The sequence below is a fragment of the Sinocyclocheilus anshuiensis genome, unplaced genomic scaffold, assembly GCF_001515605.1.
Source record: "Sinocyclocheilus anshuiensis isolate Anshui unplaced genomic scaffold, SAMN03320099.WGS_v1.1 scaffold463, whole genome shotgun sequence".
NCBI classification, from domain to species: Eukaryota; Metazoa; Chordata; class Actinopteri; order Cypriniformes; family Cyprinidae; genus Sinocyclocheilus; species Sinocyclocheilus anshuiensis.
The window spans coordinates 91,660-118,432 of NW_015548220.1; the positions used below are offsets into that span (position 1 = coordinate 91,660).

A 26,773-nucleotide genomic window follows, 5' to 3' on the forward strand; every position below is an offset into this window, starting at 1 on the left:
CACACACACACACACACACACACACACACACACACACACACAGACAGACATACCAGAGTCCCGAACTGGTAGCGGAAACCACACACTCAGATCCCGAACATAAGAACAGAGAGATCAGAAACCTGCAGCCCCCCCTCGGGTGGTCCAGGACAGCATGCTGCAAACTAATCCATGCTGCTACAGCCTCACCACGGTCAGACACAGACCCACAGTCACGCAAGGAACAGCCCTCACACACACACAAACACACTGGATGAATATAACTCCAGTGCCAAAAGAGCTAAATATGGAGTTTCTCTGTTTCTTTCTTGTTTATTTATTTATTTATTTTTTTACTCCCTGCAGCTGAAAATGTTTTCCGCTCTCATCCTCTCTGGACCGGAAAACTAGGCCAACCCTCTGCCTCCGAAACAAACAGAGGGGATGGAAAGCAAGATGGAAGGTTGAGAAGAGAGGGGATAAGGAAGAGGGAGTGACAGGGAAATAAATGACAAAGAAATGAGAGTGAGAGAGGGAGATGAAACCATCATTGCACAGGGGACGCAAACAGGACCACATAACACAAGAACTGAATGTTTAGTGAGAAGAAAAAGAGTTTAACGTTTGATGCTGAAACGATGAGTGGTGCTGCGCATGCAAAACTGTCTTCACTGGAAATCTAAGTTTATTAACCATATTTTGGTTTGTCAAATATGTCTGTATAGCTCCCCCCCCCCCCTAATTTTAGCTTTAATTGATATAGTACATTCAGTAAAACTAAATGAAAGTGAGAAAATAAAATAAAATAAATGTTATTTTAAATTTTACTTTTAGTTAACTATAATAACCTTGATCCATAATTATTTTTTATATATTTTATTAATATATATTTTTTTCCAGTTTGCTGAGCTCTAAATTATTTGAATGGACAAAAATATTTCAAAAAAATCCATATCCATTAATTCACGAACAACTAGAAAATTCATGGGGCCTTCGAATTTTGTTGTGGACAATGGTGGACCTTGGAGTCAAAAAAGGTGAGATATGACGGTCGACATAAAAAAAAAGGCTGGTTGCTAACCTGTCAGTATAGAGAAAGGAGGCATGTGTTTGTGGTCTCCTCTGCTGGGTTTGCTGGTGTGAGCCGTGCTGTCTGGGGTCTCTATTACTGCCGTCACATTATCATCATCCACTGGATCTCTGGTCGCCAGCACCTGTGTCTCCTCTTCCTCTTCCCTTACTGTGTGTGTCTTTTTCTCCACATGATCCTCCGGGACACTAGATGGCGCTGAGGTGTTTTCTGCCCTCCTGTGTCCTCCTTTCTCTTTCGCTGTCGAATCCGGCACTGCTGTAGGTGGATCTTTTGTCGAGGAGCCATTCGTCTGCTTTTCAACATCGTCTGGAATGCTGCCGTCTTTACTCTCGGCACCTTTATCATCATCCTCTTCCTCTTCTCCGTTCTTTTCTCCTTCTTCATCCTCACCCTTCCCTCCCTTATCTCCTCTGTCATCAGATCCGTCGTTCTCTGCGGCTGCGGTAGTGTCTGCGTCAGAGGCCGGTGAGGAGGTTGGTTCTGTGGTGGTCACCATAGGTTTGGCTGGGGCCTGGCGGGTGGAGGGCGGAGGCCTGGTGGGCCAGACGGAGCTGGGGAAGGAGGAGATGACCCCACCACTGAAACCCAACCCCGCCAGGAGGGTGCTGGTCACCACGGACGCCACTGTCGCTTGGCTGCCGCTGGAAGAGGGGCCAATCCCGGTTGCCATTGAAACGAAGGAGAACGGAAGACCGGAGGACGTCCAAGTGGAGGAGCCGGAGCTGATGGGAGCCATGTCTGCCGAGGATGCTGGGGACACAGTTGGCTAGAGACAGAAAGAAATTATATTTTGAATTGATTCTTAAAGATAAAATCTGTGCACATCATGTGAGTAAAATAGACCCGACACAAGCCAGACGAGGACCAACAGAATAACAGGTTTCAGGCCAGTTTTGAGCCATCCTTTTCATGCATAACTACGGATTTGCATTGAGTTCCAATTTGTAATTATTGTATACATGTAATTGAATGTTTATAATTATTATACAAATATATTTCAACCTGGTCTCATAAAAATACGTACCTCTGTGCACTTTTTGTGCAGCACCGTTTTTACGTACCTTACTGCACGTTTTGCCGCAGTTTCAAGAGCAATGTCCACTGAGTGGCGCTAAAACACGGGTTCAATTCGTGAACCCTGGCACGTTTTTATTACGTTGAAATAGGACTGATATAAAAAACACATTTGTTGATGCAACCGTGCCCTTTGAACTTACTTATATGCAGATTTGAACTGCTTTGTCGAACCGTGGTTACACCGGATTCGAACCGGAGCTCCTCGCCTCTCAAGTATGTCTCTGTACTCCGTGAGCTACCGAACAAACCTACCGCCTATGAAAACCCATAGATATGAAGCTGGATATGGGATATGATATATTTCTGTATTATCTAAAATAAATATTACATAAAACAAATACATACTGTAATTATTGTGTGAATATATACTTTTTAATATATCACTATTATTACAATTATATTAAAATTATTACTTGTAAAAAATACATGCATACTATTTTATAAGAAATAAAAATAAAAGACAAAAGATAAAAGCTTCAGTTTCAGGCCATTTTCGAGTTATAAATTAAGATTTTTAATAATTGTATAAATGTATATTTATACATATGACCCCTTTAACATTTATATTTATTTTGAGGGATTTGTAAATCTTACGCTAAATAAATGGCGTCAGTTCCTCTCCACACCAACACCTTTTCTGATTTATGCAAGTTTGACTCTATTTCACTCTGTAGAATACCCCAACTCACATATTTCTCTATGATGCTGGGTTATAAATGAAGAAGAGTAAAAACTCCTTCTCTATTTATTTATAATATAATTTATAATTCATAAACTGTCTATATTATTATTAAAACCATTCTTTGTATTAAATAATTTAACATTATATTGTGATATAAGAAATAAAAATGTAATATGCAGGTATATTTTATTTATTTAATGTCCACGCGAAGAGACCGTGCTGCCACCTGCTGGACAGATGTAAACTTACCATCCCAGTTTTGACTATTCTTGTGCCCTCAAATATCCTGGTGGTGTTAGCTACCATAACATAGAAGAAAAACATGAATGAGAGAGAGCACTTTTAAAAGCAACAACTAAACTAGCATTCATGAAAGCCTTGTTTTGTGTGCAGGTGTAGCTCTGTACCTCTGAAGAGCATGCTCTGGCTGAAGTCACTGCGCTTGTCATTCAAACACACCGCCTGGACGCGGAACAGGTACAGCACATCCGACGACACCGGTGCGATGACGGCCTCCTGAACAAGAACTGAAACACCTCCAAAAAGTCATCTGACGCTTCCAGTCAAAACACAAAAGAAGAATGGTAGACAAACACCCTCACGCACACTTTGAAGAGGTCTGAAGGATGAAGGTGAACAGCTTGTTCTCTTCTCCTTCACTTGACGGTAACACCTTTCTTCTCAAGTCATTAGCATTGAAAATAGACAGTCTCTATCAGCCTCTCCCTCACATAACATTCATTACCACCTAAAGCACCTCTGAGATGCTCAGCTGGGACACAAAGGCATTGGAATTCAGTGAGTGAGGTGCTGATTTATTTTTAAAGGCTGTTTATATAATGTACACCTTTATCAGTAAATTATGCAACACTATCAGGATCTTTCAAAGAAAATATTTATATACATTACACTTTAGATTAGTGTATAGTCAATATATGTAAAATGAACTATATCCCTGTAAATGTAGTGTGTAATAATATTAGGGGACACATAATTTAATTTGATTCTTTATTAGTGGCGTTTGCTAAGGCAAATATCACTTAGTTCATATATACTTATTTCATAATATTACTGTTTTTATTGAATTTTTTACAAATAAATGCAGCCTTGGTGAGCAAAAAAGACAAAATAAATCTTACAAGAAATCTTACAGACCACAAACATTTCAATCAAAGTGTATAGTTAATTGTACAATAAAGAACGCGATAATAAACAGCTCTTTCAATGAAATAAGTTTGACTGCGAATCAAGATTATATTTTAGATCCTAGGCAGGACCATATGAAATCTTTCTCCTTTTTTTTCACATTTTCTGCATAAATCTGCAGAATTTTGAATGATAAAATATGCTTTTCAAACATGCATTATCAAATTAGATTTTAAAATTTTTTTGAAGACAATGTGAATGGAGCATGGCTGTGCACCATTATAGTTGTGGGTGGTTGTCAGGGCATAAGATGCTCATGAGTGATTGCTATAGTGTTTTTATTACTACACTTTTATTAGTAGCTGATACAAATAATAATAAAAAAGGAACATGGAATGGGTAGTGTGTATTAAATTAGGACTCTAGCAAGTAAACACTTGATTAACAAATCTAATTTGTTGGTCAGATATGGGCTACATTTTCTTAATCACTGCATGTTTCTCTCAATGGTCTCAGATTCAAATGTCTCATGCAGGCAGCCTCATTTCATCTTTGAGAAATTAAGATTCAATACAATTCTAAGTGTATGAGCAATATCCATTATCATAACTCACTTCACCTCCCCGGGGTCTGCTGAAAAGTGCTGTGGGCTTGAGGGATTTGTAAATCTTACACTAAGTAAATGGTGTCAGTTCCTCTCCACACCAACACCTTTCTGATTTATGCGAGTTTGACTCTATTTCATTCTCTAAAATACCCCAACTCAAATATTACTCTATGGTGTTGGGTTATAAATAAAGAGGAGTAAAAACTCCTTCTCTATTGATCTGGCAAGCAGTCCCACTAAAATCGTGTCGGCCACTAATTTGACCCAGATAGCAGCATCTTGGGACGAGAGAGGAAATAAAAATGGAAATGAAGAACTTAAAAGAAAAGAAAAAGGGAGGAACAAGGAAAAAGAGAAAGGAATTTGGGAAAGGAGGGAATGGGGCGGCTCTGATGATATTCCCAGTTGGGATGCAATGCCATTTTCAAACTGTACACTGGAATGTTTGGGATCAAAATGAACAATAATGATTTAATTTTTTGTACTGTTTTGTCGCCTCACAACCGCCTACAGACTGGTGAATCAGAAATCTCAGCCTGTTATAAATTTCACACCCCACTGAGTGTGCTCGATAGAAAGTCAAGAGAAATGAGTCTAAAATACATCTCCACCTTTTAAACAGTTTTAGTGCATTAGTATTTTCAAAATGGTGGGCCCCAAGGTCAGCGTCTACTGCAGTGGCACCCTGCTGACGACCTAAAATACAGTCTTTATTCACAGTCACACTTACTGCGCTTCTGCAAACATGGATCTGAGGCTCTAGCAGAGGAGAGATTACAGGATATTATCGATGAGCTTGAGGGTTACAGACATGATAACAACATCCTCACATTCCAGACTTTAACAGCCAGTTTGTTTTCCAAGAACAGACTGCCTCAAGTCTGAAACGTGAAATGTTTATTACTTAAAAACAAGAAGAGATTAAAATGGACCCTATTTACCATTTAATATATATATATATATATATATATATATATGCATATATATACAGTTATGTCATGACAACTCTCGGAGGGATTGGCATGCCTGTACATGACAATGTTAATGTATTTGGTCTTGGCGGAATAGATCTGCTAGGCTGCTGTTGGTTATTGCTGTAGTTGTAGATTATTGCTGCTGCTGCAAGCAAGTACAGGAACTTGCTACTGCCCATAGTAGATCTATACAGGTGGAGCTGGGGAAGGTGGAGGGTTTCTGAAGCAAGCTGCAACTGCTACTGCCAAATATTTGAATGTTGAGCAGCGAGCTCATTGGCTACCGATATAGGAGAGAACCAATCAGCTGTGCCATGTGATAATGCTGTCATTAGGTCAGATTGAGTTAGACCTAACGGACTGCGCCATCTAGAGTTTCATGCCAGAACTCTGTATTTATATATACAGTTATATATACACACAGTTTAACTAGGAAATATGTGATATTTCATGCTGCCTTTAAAGTATAAGAGGGGCGATATTGTGGTATAGATGACCAATAAAAACACAAAAAGTGCACACAATCCCACAACACTAAAGTTTCCCAATGAATATTCAGTTTATAAATTTCACACCCCACTCATAAACTTAAAAAGTTTATGAAAGTCCAGTGTGATGCGAATTACACTGAAACGTAAAAGACACATATTTAATCATTTGTTGGGTTTACTGTGAAATATGGCGTCTAGATTAATATGCTGGCAATATGCATGCTAGTAAGTAGTGAATAGTGTTCCCTAATCTAAACTTTTACCAGTTTAACCAGGAGATGTGTCACATTACAGAAGTTAAAAATGTTGTCAATGCTATTTCAAGTTGTCTTTAAAGTAAAAGAGATATATTTTATAATTTTTTTGGGAGATATTGTTATATAGATGACCGATAGAAACACAAAAAGCACACACAACCCCTCACCACTATTGTTTCCCAGTCCAGTTTAACTTGGAAATATGTCCACACTACAGAAGTTAAGTGTGTTGGGAACGCTATTTGAGTTTTGTTTTAAAAGTATAAGACAAATACCTTATAATTTGCAGGAATTATTGTGAGATATTATAATATGGATGACCATTACACACACGCTAAAACCAACAAATCCTCACCAGTTTTTGATCACTCCCTTTGACATACGTCTCCTCGTATGACTCATCGTTTCTGGTCCAGCTGTAGGAAATGAGGTAGCTGATGATGGGTGGATCGTAGGTGATCTCCGGACGGGACCATCGAACGACTAGCGCCGTCTTGTTCATGTGCTGGACGTTCATGTTGATCGGGGCACTGCTGCATGCTGTGTGAAAGACAAAAATGACAAAAACGTGTGTTTACCTCTTTGCCACCACTCTAACCTTGAGCTCCGTTAGTGCCCTTAGATCCCACAGCCACTAGATGGCTCTGTTAGACTACTGACTACATCTACTCGGCTTTCACGTGTCCTGAATTGTGTCATGCCCTCTCTAAACATCAGCAGCATCCAAGTTGCTGTTAATCTCCCCAGCAGAAGGTGTTTGTTTAATCACCGAGCGTGCCACAGTTTCTGGCGGCTGACAGCATGCGTAGGGGTGAGCTTCTATTCATAGAGAAATCTGACAGAAGAAGCCCTACATTTTCTTTAGTTTTGGTCTTCCTAAAATGAGTGCACACATTTGCAACACAGGCAAACGCACACACACCTCCACACATACACACACACACACACACACATACACACACACACACACACACACACACAAAGTATTCCCTCCCATATAGCCACAGGGGAGCCATTACATCCAAAACAATGCTAATTAAACTAATTCTGCCATTACTCCTCATGCCGAAGCCTCTATTAGCTCTAATCATGGGAGAAGTAATAGTGACTACCGTTGTAATCATACTGCATAAGGAATACAGTGATGCCTGTCCTGACTTTCTCACAGATGGCGTGCATTCATGATTATAGCACACAAACGTGACTGTGACCTTTGAGGATGGAAGCTTGTCCTTTAAATAAGACCTTATAGACATTTCAACAGCCTCCTCAGGTAAGAGTTTATTGGGGAATTATGTTCAAAAGCTCATGAGCATCCCAATTTGCATACAATTTGTGCTAAATGATATTCAAGATTAAAAGCAGTATGTCTCAAATCATGGTACACTGAATATATGCTAAAGGTATCCAGGCAGTACTATTAATACTGTCCACAACTCCTTGCACAATGAAAGATGAGTTTAAGATGGTCTCTTTTCACCTTTTCAAAAGTCAGGAATGCTGTCGCATCACTTTTTAATGTATGAACCTAAAAGTTAAGCTATAATAAATTTTAAACCTCAATGCAAGCGAGTTTGTCCCAAAACCTGCAAAGTGTTTCACTACTTACTCAAAAGTATGCACTTTCCCATCAAATGCAAAGGACATAATTTTACCGCATAAGTATCCAAATTGGGATGCGGGAACAGTAATATACAGTATGGGACCCTAAAAGACTGTTCACACCAACAGGAATGTTTGGCATGGAAATGTGAAATATGAATCACCCTCTGACAGTAGGTGATGTTTACAGAAAACACAAAATACAGATATTTTATGTACAGTTACTATATAAAGCGCTGCACAACCTTCTGTTTCTGACACCCGAATGTCATGGTAAAGCTTGTTTTCAAACAACTATTCGCAAAAACATAGCTCTTATTGGTTGGTCAGTTTTCTTCGCAATGCAATCTTCAAAATTGCTTGTCAACGCGGATGTCTATTGTTGTTGCATCTCTAGTAGTTTGTTGTTGGTGTTGTGTCTTTATTACATCACGCACACTGTACACAAACCCTAGCGTACATGTAAAAAAATCACGTAAATAGTATACTTTGCGATTTTGTAGCATGTCCATTTAACACTTAACAGGAAGTGGAGTTAAACACAGAGAAGTTTATATAGGCTAAAATCACAGTCGCAAGGAGTTAAAGCCACAAAATTTTACTAAATTAAACTTAATTTGCTTAGGGTGATACCTTCGAAAAATTGACAAGAACATTGATCTAACTGACGTATGAAATCATATATCACACCTTGGCAAAACTGCAGCTTTCCAAACTGTTTTACACAATCTCGAACTCTTCTGCGTGATTGTGTTAAATAAGATATATATATTTTTTAATGATAGATTTAAAAAACGGTTCAACAGAATTCCAAGAAATCATCACAAGAAAAGCCTGATCATAACATCTTCTCCATCCACATGGAGCACTACACTATATAACCTATCCCTACTCTCTCGCCCCACTCAGAAACACAGTCGCAGAGGTTACTGTGTGAGAGTGCAGGTCTCTTATGAGATGCACAGAAAAGTGTTTAATAAAAAGCCCACCGGCTTGTTGACCATGGAGAGTGAGATTAATGCAGGGATATAGCAGGAAAGGAGAGAAGGTGGGAGCAGAAGTCAAATTAGAGAGAGAGAAAGTGCAAACACTCCGTTAACCTTGAGCGGCTGTTTCGAACAAGTTGACACATAAGACCAGTTTAAAGGAACAGTTCACACACACACACACACACACACACACACACACACACACACACACACACACACAAAAAATATTCTACCTTTGAATGGAAAAAAAGCTTTTCTTTCAAAAAGATTTTGAGTGAAAAAAATAAACACAACTTTCATTTTTTGGCGTACTCTTCCTCAAAGCAAGTGTGTGCTAATGTGTTAGCATTAGCCACACAAGAACGGCTCGGATTACGCATACTTTAGCTTGAAATATTGAATGTTTAACACTGAAAAAACATTAAATTGACGCATTTCCCAGCTGGACACACTCACAGTGTGCTGCGCCAAAATCTGTACTATATTCTGATAAAACTGATTTGGCTGTTTCACCTACTGTGAAGGAAAGTTCAGCTATGATCCGGCGCGTGTTTTGAATTAATCGAAGCTGACAAAAAGTTCAGCTCCAGCCTGCAGGCAACATTGATATGCTTCTGTTTTCAGCCTCTATCACACTATCACTCCGCCCTTTCATCCTTTTTTCTTTATTCTATCCTTTCTGTTCTTCAACGACAGTATACGGCATCCACAGTCAATTTTGCACGGAGCTGAAATTAAACATATAACCAGGGAGCGATAAGAGAAGCATTTCTCTCTTCGTATTACAGTATTTCATAATATTTCCCAGCACCCAATTTAATTCTATTCCGGATTCGGAATGCGCTGGAATTTGAGCAGCCGCTTAGGAGGATCGGTGCAGTTCCGGCAATCCAAGAGTTATTTGGATCCGCATTAACAAGCTGCTCGGACAGAGAGAGTTAAATGGAGAGAGAGGGCTGGTCAGGTCTCTGTGCTTCTTCAACTACTGGTACTTTTGAGGACTTTTAATTTGTCTATTAAAGTCCAACAGTGGATATACATGCATCACAGTAGAATTGTGACATTTTTGTTTTTCCTTCCCTGATCCGACATACAACGATAGTTATGAAATTAGTCTTAGCAACACACAATAGTCAGCCATTTTATTAAAAAAAAAAAAAAAAAATGCTTAAAATGACATTTCCACCACAAAACGACTGGTATCTCGATATGTGGGGAAAATGTCAAATAGCTTTACAATAAAATGGTCAATTACTTTGTCTCGCTAAGGTTACTTTGGCTTACTAATTTATTAGCTATTGTAGCATTTTATGTATCCTAAATACACATTAATTACATGATATTTTCCACATTATTTACATAATATGACAAAAATACATATATACATACAGAATTATTAGCCCTCTTGGTAAAAATGAGCAAAGAAGTCTGTGGAAATAAATCTGCTTTGTTTATACTTTGCATCTTTCATTCATAAAAATTTTAAAAAGCTAACCTTTCATTGAAGCAAAGCAATTGAAAAACACATTATGAAATAAATGTTTTTCTCCAACACACATTGGCCACAGTAGTGCCAAGATTCCTGGTTGTTGTGGAAATTATGTATGAGGGACAATTAAAATAACAGCTTATTAGTTCACTCTCATGTTTATTATTACAGTTTTAAAAATACAGTGTCATATTGAAAGATAGAGCACCTATAAAGAGGGAGGATGATGAGAGAAGAATTGCGTCCGAAAGTGAGGAGGAACAAAGATCTCCATCAAAGGTCAGAACAGAGTCTGGCCAGGTGTAGATGTTGCCTCTTTACCCTGACCAAGACAATGAGAATGGCGTGGTCTTTTTGACTTGTCATTTGTGTACTGTGATCTGTATTTGAGCTGTGGGGAATGAGATGGATCACCAGGCAAGATTTTATGAACATGTGAGAGAACTGTAAATGAGAGGAGCTACCGCGGTACAATGCCAGTGCCAATCAATATTTCTTAAAGCCCTCCAGATATTATGCTCGATATAGTACAGATAAAGAGTGTGTAGGATGAATGTTTTTGTGTATATGGGGTAAAAAACCTTTGTCTGTATTGAAAGGTAGTGGGTGTGTATTTTTGTTTGCCAATTTGTGTGGATCAAATGCTCCCATGAAAAATGACAGTAAGGATTAGTTTGTTAGGGTTAAATCCCTGTCACATGACCTACGTCAGGGCTTCAATGCCCCTCTCAACACAAGCATCAAGTGCCGCTGTGATCTCCACATGAAAAGTGGTGCACGAAAAGCATTTTTACAAGGTTGCTAGGCAGCAAGAATGCAGGAAGTTTACACTGTAAACAGTGACGGAAAGGGCTAATATGAACTGGAGTTTACAGCAGGAAAAAGTCCTGGTGTTTTTCTAAATGTCATGATATGGTAGGATATCAAAATTTAGGCTTACAATAGCAGTCAAAATGTAATACCTCATTTAATGACTAAACATAGTTGAGTGACATGGAACTAGGACGGTCAATAGATTCAATAATTCAATATAAATTTGAATAATATTTATGAGGCCAGTAAGGTTGTTTAATGTTTTTGAAGGAAGTCTCTTATACTTTCCAAGGCTGCATTTATTTGATCACAAATACAGAAATGTAATAGTGTGAAATATTATCACAATTTAAAATAACCGTTTTCTACTTAATATATTTTGAAATGTAATTTATTCTTGTGTTGGTAAAGCTGCATTTTCAGCATCATTACTCCATTCTTCAGTGTCACATGATCCTTCAGAAATCATTCTAATATGCTGATTTGCTGCTCAAGAAAAAAGTCTTATTATCAATGTTGAAAACAGATGTGCTGCTTAATATGTTTGTGGAATCTGATACATTTTTTTCAGGATTCTGATGAATATAAAGTTCAAAAGAACATCATTCCTTTGTAACAATATATAAGTCGCTTTTGATTATAATCAATTTAAGGCATCCTTGTTGTATAAAATAGATAATAATAATCCAAAAAAAAAAAAACAATACTTAGGACCATGTGATATTTCAGTTTTTCTTTTTTAATAAATCTGCAAAAATGTCAACGATTCTGTGTTTTTCTGTCAATGTGGGGTGCTGTGTGTACATTAATGAGGAAAAAAAATTAACTTAAATGATTTTAGCAAATGGCTGCAATATAACAAAGAGTGAAAAATTGAAGGGGGTCTGAATACTTTCCGTACCCACTGTATATATATGGAAATGCAAACCCTCAGCTTAATACAAATCTACATAAACTTCATAAGTACATAATATCTACTAAGCTTCATATTAATATTTGTATATGGGTAATATGTAAATTGTGTGTTTATAAAATCAAATGTGTGTGTATGTCTGAATGGTTCAACCATCTGTGTTCAAATAACCTCAACATGGACCAAAGCAGCTGCCTTTTGGACACCAGTAGAGGTAAAGCATGTGGAGCAGATCTGTGGCGTATAGATAGAGGTGAGAAAAACAGTGTGTCCTTGAAAAGCTGCAGTCCTGTGCATTTCCTGCAAGCACGGCTACCACATGGAGCAGAGAAGTGAGCGAGAAAATAGGCAAGTGAAGACAGAGCGCCTAATGACACAATAGCAGAGGACGGCACCATATGCCACCTACTCACTCTCATTACACACACGCACTCACAGACACTGACACACACGCGTTCATTCTTGCATTATGCGATGAATTATGAGCAAGCACTAATGAGGGAAATCTGATTCTAAACTGGTATCTAAAAAGAGTCTCGAGATTTTGAATACAGGATACGTGATGCACAGCCATTATATACAAACATCTGGCTTGACAGAAGATGCCAACCAATCAGCTGTCAGAAGAGCCCGCCCACCTTTGGAAGCCTCGGTACCGTATGGGTTCCCCAGGCTGTCAGTCAAGTCAGGCAGCCAAGCGTCTTTGACGGCGGATTTGAAGACCTCTCGGTTGTCCAGACTCTGGAGTGGGCGGAAGTTGTTACGCAGATATTCCACGGATTTAACATGATCCTGCTGTTCTGTGGTGAAGATGGAGTAGAACGCTTCCAGCTGAGAGAGAAAGAGAAAGAGAGTTCAGTATGTTTTTATAACTGTCTCTTATTTTTTCAGTAAGTCATCTCCCAATATGCCCGGAGTCTCTTTCCCTCCTTCCAAACTAGTGACTCAGAGGAATGTTACTTTAGCTCACAGGCTGATCAAAGACTGAAAACATGACCGACTGGCTGTCTTATTTTTGCCTCTGCTCTGCCTCACTAACCTTCTGCCTCCATCCCTCTCCTGCTTTCTAAAAACACTGAACGTTCAGCCGAACCCGCACACTGTCCTCTTTACCTTATCCCAAATCCTGTGGAACAGGAAGTCATCTGATGGATCACTTCAAACTAAAACACTGTAAGAGGAAGCACAGGCTATGTGTGTGAGTTTGAGGCTTAACCATTGAGAAACATTAGTTTGGAGACATATTTTGAGGATAACAGTAAAACAGGTAAAATGGTTCATAAATAAAAGGATTGGATATCAACATTCATTCATTGATTCATTCATTCATTGATTCATTCATACTAAGGTTTAGATCAAGGTTGTTGGTTTTTTTGTTTTTATTTTAATTAGCTTTAGTATTTTTCACTCCTCAGCACCACTAGCGCCACTATCTGTCCGGGATGATACTGTACCATCCTCAAAAACGTTTAAGTCACATGTTATTTGTCAAATTCACAACAACATTGCTGCAGTCTTTGCTGACAATGAAATGTGCTATAAATGCACCATCAGCGCTACATTTAACAGTAAACTATGCATTACTGACACTGTGGCATTTTCAGGGCATTTATAACTCAAAATGGACTGCATCAGCTCAGATCTTGCGTCAGATGACCACACCAGAGAACACCTTTTCCCTGGATTTGCCAAAGTTGGCACATTTCATAGCATAGAATCTTTGAAATATTCAAGAGTTTTGTTTGAGACCATTTGAATCCACTTTTGTATTTGTGTCTTTACAACATTTCTCGAAGACAGCTGCTCTGTTTTAGCTTTTGTAACTTTTTTAGTTATTGGTAATGTGTTATTAATTATATAAAAGTGATAAACAGTAATTATATATGTAATACATTAATGTGAAATAAAAATATAAAGCATATAACAATGCTATAATTGTATTAATTTACATAAAGTTTCTAATTTGCTTGTTTTTATTTGTTTCTTTGTTTCTATTTTAGCACTACTTGTCTTCGCCAGGTCTGAGAATATATATATATATATATATACAACAGTTCGTTCTGGTTCTCAAATCTGATTGGTTGAGAACCGTGAGATATTGTACTGGTATCGCTACAGGAACGCCCTTTCACAATTTTTTAGTTAGGATAACAAAATTCAGAAGACAATTCAGAAATTTCAGTGGTATCATAAAAACCAGCAAAAAATCTACATCATGACATATATTATCTCTATATCGACACATATCAAAATATTGTCGATATATATCACATATTTTGGACATATCACCCACCCCTAATGGAAACCTTCAAGAGCATTGTCAAATCCTATATTCCAGCACCAATACACCACAGAGTCAGATTTATGACATCATTTCCTGTGCATTTGGGTTCCGCACTGAGATCCACCGCATCAATATGGCACTCTCGAATAATCTCTAGATCACAATCCTCATCTATTAATCCCTCATACGCCAAAACCGCGCTTGTAAACATCTTATTGGGATTGGGCACCGGACACAAAAGCATGCATCTTATTGTGTACAATTCTTAGTGCAGTAGTAATCCGGGACAGATTTGTGTGTGTGTGTGTGTGTGTGTTTATGCAATGACTGTCCATCATGGATATGAAGGTTAAGTAATCCCTGGTGGGAAATCACGGCAGCAAGGCCGTTCTGGGTCACACATCTCTGTGTGTGTATACATCACTGCTTAAAAGACATGTTGGAGTCTGATGGTTGAGTAATCCCTTATGGCTAACCACAGCAACAGGGCATTCTTGGGGCAAACTGCAAGATGTGTGTGTGTGTTATGTCCACCTATGCTCCTATGCAGATGTTGCAAATGCAGTAGACTGGCTGAGCATCGATCGGCGCTTATGGCGCCCCAGAGCTCCGTCTGTCATTCTCCGTGACCTACTTCCTGCTTTGATCAAGAACAAAGGAGCAAGAAAAATGGGGAGTGAAGGACAACTGTCTTCCTCCATAGACTCACTTATATCTGCCTCAGCAGTATTTCCTTTCAAACAAAATCACCCAGAGACGAAAGGGAACAAAAGAACTTTAAGAGGTGTCAAATGAAAGCAGAAAGCTTCTGTGGGCAGCGTTTATGGCCCTACGGAAGGGACTGTGTCTTCCTGTAGAATGCTTGCTGAGCTGTGACCGTTACACGTATCACTTCCTGCAGTTTTGATCTGACGGGCTCTGAACATTTGGGTACAGATGGTGACTCACACTTCTCACAAAATCTTGGCTATTATTGCACATTTTTCAGTGATTATACATAATAAGTTGACTATATGTACAGTCATGTAAATGCCTTCATAGCATGTCATAAAATGTTTAAACTATAAGATGTTTGCCCATTAGCCTGATCTGTTCTTTTGCGTCCTCTTGTGCTTGAATGCTTTAAAATCTCTTGGATGTGTAAATTGGCAAGGCTTAAAAACACATGCAAATGATAAGCTTTCGTGACGAGCGTCTTTCATGCTGGCCTCGGGCAGCCATATACATGCCAATCTGTCACAACATTTAAAAGCAATTTAAATGTAACAACATTTTTTCAAAATCGACTAGCCTGGAATAATTAATCTGGTTTCTGATTTACCTGACCCACATCTTTGGGTTTCTTTGTGGTGTGTTTACATAAAATGCGTTCTTTTTTCAAAAATGGCTAGACAGACAACACTGGGGTATTTGTAAAGTAACTAATTTTTAGCTCAAAACCACACAATGCTGATGGCGGCATACTTAAACTGTGCAAAACATGACACAGATGTCAAATACATGCATCTGAATGTGTATGACTAGCAGCAGTGCTTTTAAAGGTAATGAACTGAAAATACAACATTTTTGAAAGGTTTTGCTGTGCAAACCTTAGCTACCAGCTAAAACATACAATCAGAATGCCAATTAAAGTATCATGCTACAAAATATAAAGACTACACAATATGAAATAGTCAACGTCACTAATTGACTGGCCAATTGCTGAAAGACTTATCATTAATCATCCATTTTGACTAACAAACTCTCATGACCACAATGCTGGATTGTACAAACACGTACAACTATTATAATTTTTGTTTTACATCTTCTCAAAATTATAGTTAATGTGTTATTGCCTTGTGTACCCTACATGTTTCTATGAATTTTAAGTGGACAAAAATGATGTATTGTCAGTACTGTGCTGGCTGAATGTTGGACAGTCAGGTTCACAATAGTACAGCATACTGAGCCCCATTCAAGATAAACAAGCAGAACAGCATTTGGAGGGCCATTTACGAATTATGCAATGTATAGTTTTTCAAATGATTTACACTGAAATTTGGTACTTCAGTCCATTGCAGTCTCGTTTTTGTGTGTCAAATTAAATATGCATTGTCTGTCTATTTCTGGTTAAAATATTGCTTTTTTCATTACAAAGTCTTACACCATATGGTCACAAACCTTGAAAAGACTTTGAAATAACATGGAATCTTACAAGGCCAGATGAGGTTTATACAGATATCCTTTCATCTTTTATACGTGAGAGCAAAGCCTCTGTTTGCCGTTTCTCTTTTAACACTCGGTGAGATCAGAAGTCACAGAGCGGCCAGAGATGGATCGGTTTCTGACAGAGAACAACCTTCATAAACAGTCACTGTGTTCCCTGTCTGTATAAACCCTCTTTGTTTGGTATCTGAGTCCAACAGTGGTGGTTGTGGTGGCCTCTTTCCCCTACACTTTGCTGGAAACTCACCTGACCTTCACTGTTCATGCAGCCTGTTAGCATGGAGATGCCCCATTTTTGGTGGTTGGTTTTGTTATATTACAGTGTAAAAGCTGAGTTTGAGAGTTTTCCTTATCAATCAGAGCTCAGGAGCATTGCCGAGAGGGAGGACAGGATGTATGTGTGCAAGCGGTGCTGGGTGAAGAATACTAATGGAGAGGCAGTGTGACGAAAGTCATGCATGGTCCATTAGAACAATAAAAGCTATTACACACACATCTCTTTTCTTTTATTTCTCATACTGTTCTGCTCTTGTCCCAATAAGACAATAAATCTAATAAATCTCAAACAGTTTTAACTTCTCAGACTTCTCAACTGGGTCAGCCGCTCTTTATTATGGGAATAGTGGGAATAGGCTTTGCTTTGAGTACAGATGCATAATAAATTCCCAATCTTGTTTGTTATAATTTGGTATATGTCTTAAAATAAATGTTTGTAAAGACTCAAATAGCACGAATAACTTCAAAACACCTTCATATGTGTGGCACAGACTCACCTGTTTGTAGGAGAGGGGGTGATGAATACTAATGGAGAGGCAGTGTGACGAAAGTCATGCATGGTCCATTAGAACAATAAAAGCCATTACACACACATCTCTTTTCTTTTATTTCTCATACTGTTCTGCTCTTGTCCCAAACCCCAGGTGTTTTTTCATGAGCTCTGTCTAATAAATCTCAAACAGTTTTAACTTCTCAGACTTCTCAACTGGGTCAGCCGCTCTTTATTATGGGAATAGTGACTTTGAGCTTTGCTTTGAGTACAGATGCATAATAAATTCCCAATCTTGTTTGTTATAATTTGGTATATGTCTTAAAATAAATGTTTGTAAAGACTCAAATAGCACGAATAACTTCAAAACACCTTCATATGTGTGGCACAGACTCACCTGTTTGTAGGAGAGGAACACGGGGCGACTGAAGATGATCCACTCCACCACTTTACTGCAGGGCGGTGTGGTCAGAGAGCCGATGTAACGGTAGTAGCTCCCGATAGAGGACGGCAACAAGTCTCTAATCACGAAGGGCTCTAGAAATGTCTCTTTCTCTGGAAAAACAGGAAGCACAAAAATACATTGAGATCAAGCATTTTATCTAGTTAGTAGTGTTTGATGAAATAGTGCTGATTACTGATGCTTATATTGTTAGGTTTTTGAATTGGGTTCTTCTTAACAGTTCTGCTAACAAATCTCTTAGTATTTGAGAAAGAACTATTTAAATAAAATATACTTATAAATGAAAAATAAATAAAATACCATTGCCAAATGATGAAATAAATAAAAATGATTCTTTTGATTTTTAATAGAATTTTCATCGTCTTAGAGAGGCAGTATAAATGGAATCAGATAATCAGCTATAACTACACATTTGATTTGTGCATTTATTTTTATAAAATACTACTTACCACTCATGTCACTGAGAAAAAACTCATAATGCCTGTCTTTAACTACACATAGTAATTTGAACAAACAGTCAATAAATACACTGATCTCACAAGCCCGACAAACAACACAGTGAGTGTTTGATTCTTTAAAAAATGAAGCATAAGAGTTATTCTTTCAGCAATCAGTCTACACTAGTCATACTATGTTCCTCATTTACTAAAAAGAAGTGCTGCATGGTTTGTCTTCACTAAAAAGAACTGACTCACAGGGTCTTTCTTTCAGAAAAGTCTACACTGGTGCACCTATACTGTATAACTGCACTGCCACTATACTGTATTACTGTATACTGCCAACTCATAAGATTCAATATTGTTTGAGTGAATAGAGTTATGCTATTACTTTGATAAACAATCCGGATTTTGCAGTAAACACGATAAAACACTCAGGATAGTTTAGAATCTGCATAGCAACACCCTAGCAGCCACCCACAACACTCTATCATCATGGCTGTGACTTGTATGGGCAAACACACATATTTGCTTTGTGTGATTATTGCTTGTTTTGATTATGAAAATGTTTTTTTGTTTTTTTTGTACACAGCAAAATGGAGCAGCTGTAACTTTGAGATTAGTCTCTGTTTTGTCCTAGAATTGTTTTTCTCCTCTTGTTGTGTCTGTTGTTAGTCCAAAAAGAGACACAGACCAAACTAGATGTTCAAGCTGTGGATGAGTTGTGCGTTTAGCGTTTTAAAGCCACTCAATCCTTGAGAGGACGCAATCTGCAGATTTCTACACATAATCCTCCTCTGATTGAAATGCTTATCAGTTCCATCCAACAATGCCTGCCCAACATATGGCTGGCCTGGTGACATGATAAAACGAGAACTGCTGAATTACACAGCTTTCCACTTGAGTGTTTCTTGTTCTGATTTTCAAACGCACAAACATTTTCCTTGAAATCAAGATAAACAGATGGAGAAAGTCGATTGGTTTGATGCGAAGCGACGATGACGCACAAAGAATAAAGTATATTGCCAGCCCACTGACCCATATTCCAAACCTAACACTAGGAATCCTGTTCAAAGGAGCCGATTTGGAAATATCTGTGCAGGAATTCTACACATGTGATAATAGTGCAGCCTGAGCTGTCCAACCCCCCCAAAAAAGGCACTGCTGACACTCTCTGTCCCGCCATTAGCCCATTTGTCTGATTCCATGCCTTTCAAATATATTGCCAATGAGAGCAGTGATGGCCTGGCCAATGAAGACTTCAAAACACCCCTGGAAGACTGTATTAATGGACTTGTAATACAGTCCGTAGAGAACCCAAGAGCTCATTGCAGTGTTTTGATTTAAGCACCCCTGAGAAGAGACGTTTGGTTGAGTGAACAATACTCAACGACTGGTGTGGCGTGCAATGGGATGAACATGAACTCGCAACTCACAACGCCACTACCAATCACAGCAGGGTATAGAGATACTGCGATCCGATAGCAGTCTCATTATCACTCGCTGAGAGACAGAGAGAGAGAGGGAACAAAATCAACAGAAGCATGCGCTCATTTATATGTGCCTAGATGGCTAGTGTGTAAATGGGGAGGCTAACATGCCTTGTGTTGTGTGTATATTGAAGTTAAGGTTGAATGAATGGTGATTCCCTGAAGGCTGGACAGGGAATGTAGAACTAGAGAGAGAGAAGCTTTTTGTCGTGCCTCAGTGGCATGGTAATGGATGCCACAGAGCGCTTTTCTGTCACACACACAGCCACTAGGCAAACACCACAGTCACACATCCGTGTCTGAACCCAGCACGCCACCGACTCTCTCCGCCACATGCAGTCCCGCCGCCGAAACGTCCATCATGAGGTTACACCAGCGGCCGTGCTCTAGGAGAATGTTCTTATTAAACATCCTGTTTTAGACTGAAATACATTAGAATATGAGTAAAATGGTTTGCAAATGCTGTTTCATACTGGGTTATGTACTACTGGGTGCACGTGACATGAGCCATGCTTATATGGTTTAGAATGTGTCATTGCTTTTCCTGTGTCATAAATGTGAACATTTTGATCAAGCTGCTTCGTTTCCATAAATAGTCTGAGTGGACTGAAGAGGGAGCTCAATCTACATTGCACTCCATCATACTGTGAAAAAAAGCAAGGAATTTCCTGCTATCCTTAATACGTCCCCTTTAATAGCTTAAACAACTCTGAAACTACTGTCGTGAGCAAACCCGACCCCAGCTGAGCAGCTCTGTAAGGACCTCATTTGTCCCCGCCGCTGACGATAAAATGAAGCATGCACTTCATAAGAGATTCATTAAAACCTGCTCATGTTAACGTCAGGCGAAGGAACAAAAGCTTACATGCTTGAATTAAGGATTTGCAAGTGACATGTTCCCAGAGGGCCTGTATAATGTGTCTGCATGTGTCGCCTCGACCCCAACTCCATTGTAATCTGAAGCAAACGCAAATGCACTGTTGTTCACACTGGGCCGTTCTCACAGAATGCACACAGTCTTGTATTGCGTTTGCATGGCACGTCTGCTCCTCACGCGTGGTTAAATATTAAGATAAATTACCATAGGAGCCTATATGGATGATCACTTTACAAGACAGCTCTCCTCTTCCACCAGGTGAGAGCTATAAACACAGCGTGTAAAATTTTTCCTTGTGCTTCTCAACACGGATGCACACCTCTTAAGCACCAACACTACCCGAACACTGCTCAAAATCTTCTGTTTTTTTTTTTTTTCTTTGCAGCCAGATTGGGGAGAAACATGTTTAAGAATTCACATACGGCTGTATTCATGTCATTTGAGCTGCTAATCGTTTGGTTAAGCTACTTGCTCGTTGTGTACATATTCGGCAGGAGATCAGCAGGTTGAAATTATAGACGTCTGAGCACTGACAGCGGAGACACGGCTCTGAATATGTGCAGACCCCCTGCTCCTATCTGTCTGGGATAAGAAGAGAGAACGCAGATCTGTCCCACCTCCCGCCGAGAACACACACGCATACACCTTCAATCCACCCCCTACTCCAACCCTACTGAGCAAACAAGATCAACAATTGTTCACTAAGCTCTGTTAACATTTCGGTAAACTGAACAGAACACCTTACCAAAATACTTTTGACAGGATATGTGCACGGTTTACTGTATTCAGCTGCACCGCAACGGAATCTACGATAAAAAGGAGTTCATTTGACGAATGCCTCTTATAAGCTGGTTCTTTTTATGAATCAAAAACATACAGTGGTCACACTTCATGAGACCAACTTAAACTTAAAATCTTTTGCCCTCATGTTAAATTGCCATTTGAGTGGATTCTTATTGAAATGGCTAGACTTTTCCCACAAAAGTTCACTGAAAAACCATTAGGGATGGGCTTTTTTTTATTTTTTATATTGCATTTAAATATTTGAGCTCATAAAAATGAATATTCGAATATTCGGTTATTTAAATGAAGTTTGAGAAAGACGTTAAGCGATGTGTGCAAAAAATGTACAGGAAAAAGCATCTAACGCAGAGCTCAGAGCGAATGAAAAAACAAAGGCTGTAAAGCACGTATATATATACACTTGAGTCGGCATATGGTTATTGTGTTTACATTGTTTCACATGTTCTTGTAAGAAGGCACAGTGTTTCTTTTCTTTTTTTTTTCAGTTGAGACGCTTTGGTTGCTATGATACAGAATATTCACTAAAGTAAAGTGGCAGACACATCGTCAATGAAATGTTGAATGAAAAACATTTTTCATATTTTCAGTAGTAATTTATAAGAATAAATAAATTAAATATCAAAATTCTTGCTTGTTTAGTATTTTTATTTATATGTAATATATCTAAATGTATGTGTAAAAACACCCTTTTCATTTGGAAACACTTTACAATAACCTTCCTTAGTTAACTTTAGTTAATGCATTAACTAAAAATAAGCAATATATATATATATATATATATATATATATTTTTTTATTTTATTTTTTTTTTTAATTTTTTTTTTACAGTATTTATTAATCTTTGTTAATGTTAATTAATAAAAATGCACCTGTTCATTGTTAGTTCATGTTAGCTCAGGTTCATTAAATAATCTCAACAGATAAAAGTTTTGATTTTAAAAATGTATTAATACATATTTAAATTAACATTAACTGTAATTAATTAATGCTTTAGAAAAAAAAATGTGTTAGTTCATGTTAATTAATGTATATAACTAAGGAAATTTATAGTAAAGTGCTACCGACTGTTTTTTTTTTTTTAAATCTATAAGACTTTTTTATTACTGAAATCCTCTCATCTTGAGGCAATGAAATTCTGTTTTATATTTTTCTTAAATGCTTGCCAAAATAATTGTCAGTGGAACTGTTAAGGAACTGAATATTAAATAAAATATTTTAATATAACATATCTTATGATTCCCATCCCTAGAACTGCACTGAGAAACTCAAATATCATAGAGACTTGGGAATGGGCTCTTTTAACCACACAAAACACCCTAGCAACCGCAAAGTCATGTCCTGCCAACACCCTAGCATCATTGTGGCTACTTTAACAAGTGCATAGATGACTCGATCACAATATATATATATATATATATATATATATCAGAAAATGTAAAAATTGAGTTTATCACCCTCATCACATTTTGGTAAATCTCATCACCGTCATTAGATAGAGTGTCATTATCTTTGTCATTTGGCAGGTAGAGGCAGAACTATTTTCAGTCTTGGTAAATTCCCTTTTGAGTGTGAGTTGTTTAACGTGAAGTCCATTATTACACTGCATTAGAGTTGATCTCTTTGTCAGAATGGCACTGTGATGCTTTTAGCACCACAGCCATCCGGATTACACCACAACTTCATCATTCTTTCTCTCTCGCTCACTTTCTACTACTGTCTCAGTGGGCAGCACAAATCGCAGGCCGGTAATTACCATCAAAGCCTCGGCTTGCCTTTAAACTTCGCACAGATACATAGAGAGATGTTCCTGAGATGACTGAATAGCAGGCAGAGCAAGAGTATTTTAACTAAGAAACCCTTAAAGATGTCAATTTGCTCTGTCTGAATCACGGACAGACCTTGCTGTTTCATCTCAATATTCCGGAATATACCGTTCAGCTCACGCTGGGAGCAGCTGGTGGTGTCTTCATCATTTAAGAGCTTTTAATGTCTGTAAGCGGACAAAAGGAACATTGAGGAAATTGTAGATGACTTTTAGAGGGTCAACTTATATAAGGTCATTTTCAAGGCACAATCATCTTGCGAAATTAAAATTATCTTTCGGTGCCCCTAGCACAGTTAGCCAATATTTAAAATCTTAAAGGGGAAAAAACATTTCTTAAATTTTAAAATACTATATTTTACATCAGTTTATTACACGACTCTGTGGAACACTTTATTCTGATTGGTCAGTTGAGACATTCCGAGGTATGTTATCCCTCGATAACAACCGGTAAAAGCTGATAACACAGGCTCATCCAGGTAACTGAAGTCTGCGCTATACTCTTGCTAGCAACAGTTTTTTTCGGTGGAAGCTTTGCGTTTGGTTAGCTAATAAAATATTAAAACTCAATTCAATATTATGTGTACAATTATTTAATGTCATGCTGGTATCGCTGAATTGCTCTCTCGTTTCATACAATCGCAGCTGCTGCCATTTTGCAATGATTATTTTGTACACTGTAATGGATTATTAGATAACCAACAAACTGGTAAGATTTTAAAACAGTTTTGTCTTAAATATCTTTTATCGCCTTAATTATTTATGTGGTGAAATGTTGTGTAATAAGTGGTATGACTGCATCGTTTCTGCTTGCTCGCAACTGCTGTGTTCACGGAAGCTTTGCGTTCAAATATTTTCAACTCAAATCAATATTTTGTGTGTAATTATTTACTTATGAGGCAAGTAGTCATGTAATAAGTGGGATAATGTACATTCAGCCGGTTGTTATCGCAGAATACCTTTAAAAAAACACAACAAATTCCTTGTGTGTTTTTGCGCACACCTGGCGAATAAAGCTACTTCTGATTCTGATACAAGACCTGATCACCCTGTCGGGGGTTATTCTATGATAACAACCGGCTGGATGTACATTTTCCCTTACTTAACATACAAAGACAACTATAAATAGCTCATTCATAGGTTAATTTACCACAAAAAGTTGAACGCTGTGACTGTGAATGGAGTTTGGGGGCGGGGATACCTATTTGCGTGAGTAATGGCAGACAGAAGAGTCCAGGAACAAATTCAGTTGTTTGAAATTACATTTCATTACGCTAGTGAAAAAAATAAGTACACACTACACTACACCTAGAATTTTTTTCTGTCTTAAATTTATTTAAAAAAATGACAATAATGCTGTCAATCTACCATTCAACACTGATCCTACCAGAAAGTGATTAACAGCCTATCCTTGTGAAAAAGTATTATGATAGCTTTTGGCACTTTTTTTGTTTGTGTATCAGCTTGTGGTTCCTCTAACACCACTTCTGTTCATCTAGTTGGTGCGCAAGTGTCTACCCTTACATCTGTCATCAGACAACAGAGATTGCCAAACAAAAACAAGAGTACAAATTTAAACATATTCCCGTCAAAGCCAGAGACAAAATGACAGCGAGTAGATTATGTGTTTGTCTGTTTGCCAGCCTAGATATATGACAGGAATATATATATATATATATATACATATATATATATATAAATATAAATATACAGTGATAAGTGTGAGCACACATTCTGCTCAACAAACCCTTGATTTCTCAGCCAGATCTCCTGACTCAATATCATCATATCATCATCCCATTAGTCAGAGGCCGCAGGGGCCTGAGGCTGAGATCCTGTCAGAACTGAAGCACTGTTTCACAAACAGACTGACTAATAGCAGATGAGTTGGCTTTGTTCATTCCATGTAAGGCACACAGAACGCCAACAAAGTATCAGTTGTTATTGCAAATGCATGTAACAAGTAAAAAATAATTTATGATCCATTTCAATACACTCACACCTGAATTACATTATTCTGTTGGATTAAAACATCTACTCACCATGATGAACCACTCCTCTTAGTCCATGAATAATCGGATCTACTGCAGGATTGTCCTTCATCCCCACCTGAGAAAGAGAAAAGTAATATAAAAAGAAGAATGACTCATTTGTGTTGGACAGACAGAAAGACAGACAGACAGACAAAGAGACAAAATAACAATCAGTCAGTCAGTCAGTCAGTTAGACAGACAGACAGACAGACAGACAGACAGACAGACAGACAGACAGACAGACAGACAGACAGATAGATAGATAGATAGATAGATAGCTTTGTACATTTTTGACACAGAAAATGCTGGTAGATATTCTGTCTGAATGGAGCACATGAAGTTAGTGTGCTGTGCTGATTCATAAAAAGCAAAATGACTGCAATCACTCACAAACACACCCTCAGATAAGTGAACCCATTATTCCTCAAACCGCTTCAAAAGCTGCCTATGTTTGAGATGCACCTGAACTGCCTGAATTGTTGAACACAGACAAAAGACTCCAATATGCAATAAAGCCTAAAAGAAAGCAGCTACAGTACTGACCTTTAATGTGTGTTTCTGTGTGTGTGTGTGTGTGTGTGTGTGTGTGTGTTATGGAAAGAGAATGATAGTTTGCTCAGTGCTGACTATATACAAAAATGGTTTAAAAATAATTTTAACAATCTTGACCCTAAAAAAAGCACAGATCAGGAAAAATCCATAACAGGCGGAGCACTTCATTAGCTCCTCTTGGACGGAGGTGTATCAAATAGATGTTTGTGCTTTTAAGAAGCCCTCACAGGGTTGAATCAGGAGACAGGCTTTGACAGAGAGGACCCAAGGGGTGAGGTCTATTGTTGAGTCTGTGCGTGTGTGTGTGCTGGTTGTGTATCAAGGAGGCCAGCGCTGGTTAGCCGATCTAACCAACATTCCCATGAGGCAGGAGGGAAAAGGATTCACACACTTCCACTGGCCCTCAGCCACCCTCTCTCTCACATAAATCTCTCCAGGCTCTTTGAACACTCTTGTGCTGTTTCTTGCATGAAAGAGAATTCCAGAAGCTCGATGCAGGAAGTGGGTGCAGAGAGTGAACGGCACAAGTCTGCATTACAACAACGGTCTAGAACAGTTTTCTTAGACAGATTTCAGCCTCAGTGTAGAGATTGCTCACTGAGGTCACACAACAGACAGACATACAGGCAGTCAAAACAACGGATAGAGAGTCAAATAGATAGCAGACCAGCAGACAGACAGACAGAGAGACAGACAGACAGAGTGAAATATGAAAAGGACACATGTAGAGACAAACAGATATAATGACAGACAATTAGAGAGACAGACAGACAAAAACAATTAACAAACAGACACACATACAAACAGAACGACAGACAGCCCAACCGAACAACAGATAGAACAACAAACAGACAGACAGACAGACACATAGAAAGCTATACAAACAATGACAGACAGACAGACAGACAGACAGACAGATAGATAGATA

The 26,773-nt window shown here is 38.3% G+C and overlaps 1 protein-coding gene across 1 annotated transcript in view; it reads right to left on the minus strand.

Annotated features, from left to right (window-relative positions):
* Positions 1-26,773, minus strand: part of LOC107654175 (receptor-type tyrosine-protein phosphatase gamma-like) — a 270,415-nt gene that overhangs the window by 34,496 nt on the left and 209,146 nt on the right. The window contains exons 7-13 of the mRNA XM_016441146.1: positions 25,303-25,369; positions 17,765-17,922; positions 12,751-12,943; positions 6,662-6,846; positions 3,239-3,347; positions 3,081-3,130; positions 1,061-1,838 (exon numbers count right to left, since the gene is read on the minus strand). Coding sequence (XP_016296632.1) covers positions 1,061-1,838; positions 3,081-3,130; positions 3,239-3,347; positions 6,662-6,846; positions 12,751-12,943; positions 17,765-17,922; positions 25,303-25,369 — 1,540 coding nt within the window. The remainder of the gene's footprint in view (positions 1-1,060; positions 1,839-3,080; positions 3,131-3,238; positions 3,348-6,661; positions 6,847-12,750; positions 12,944-17,764; positions 17,923-25,302; positions 25,370-26,773) is intronic.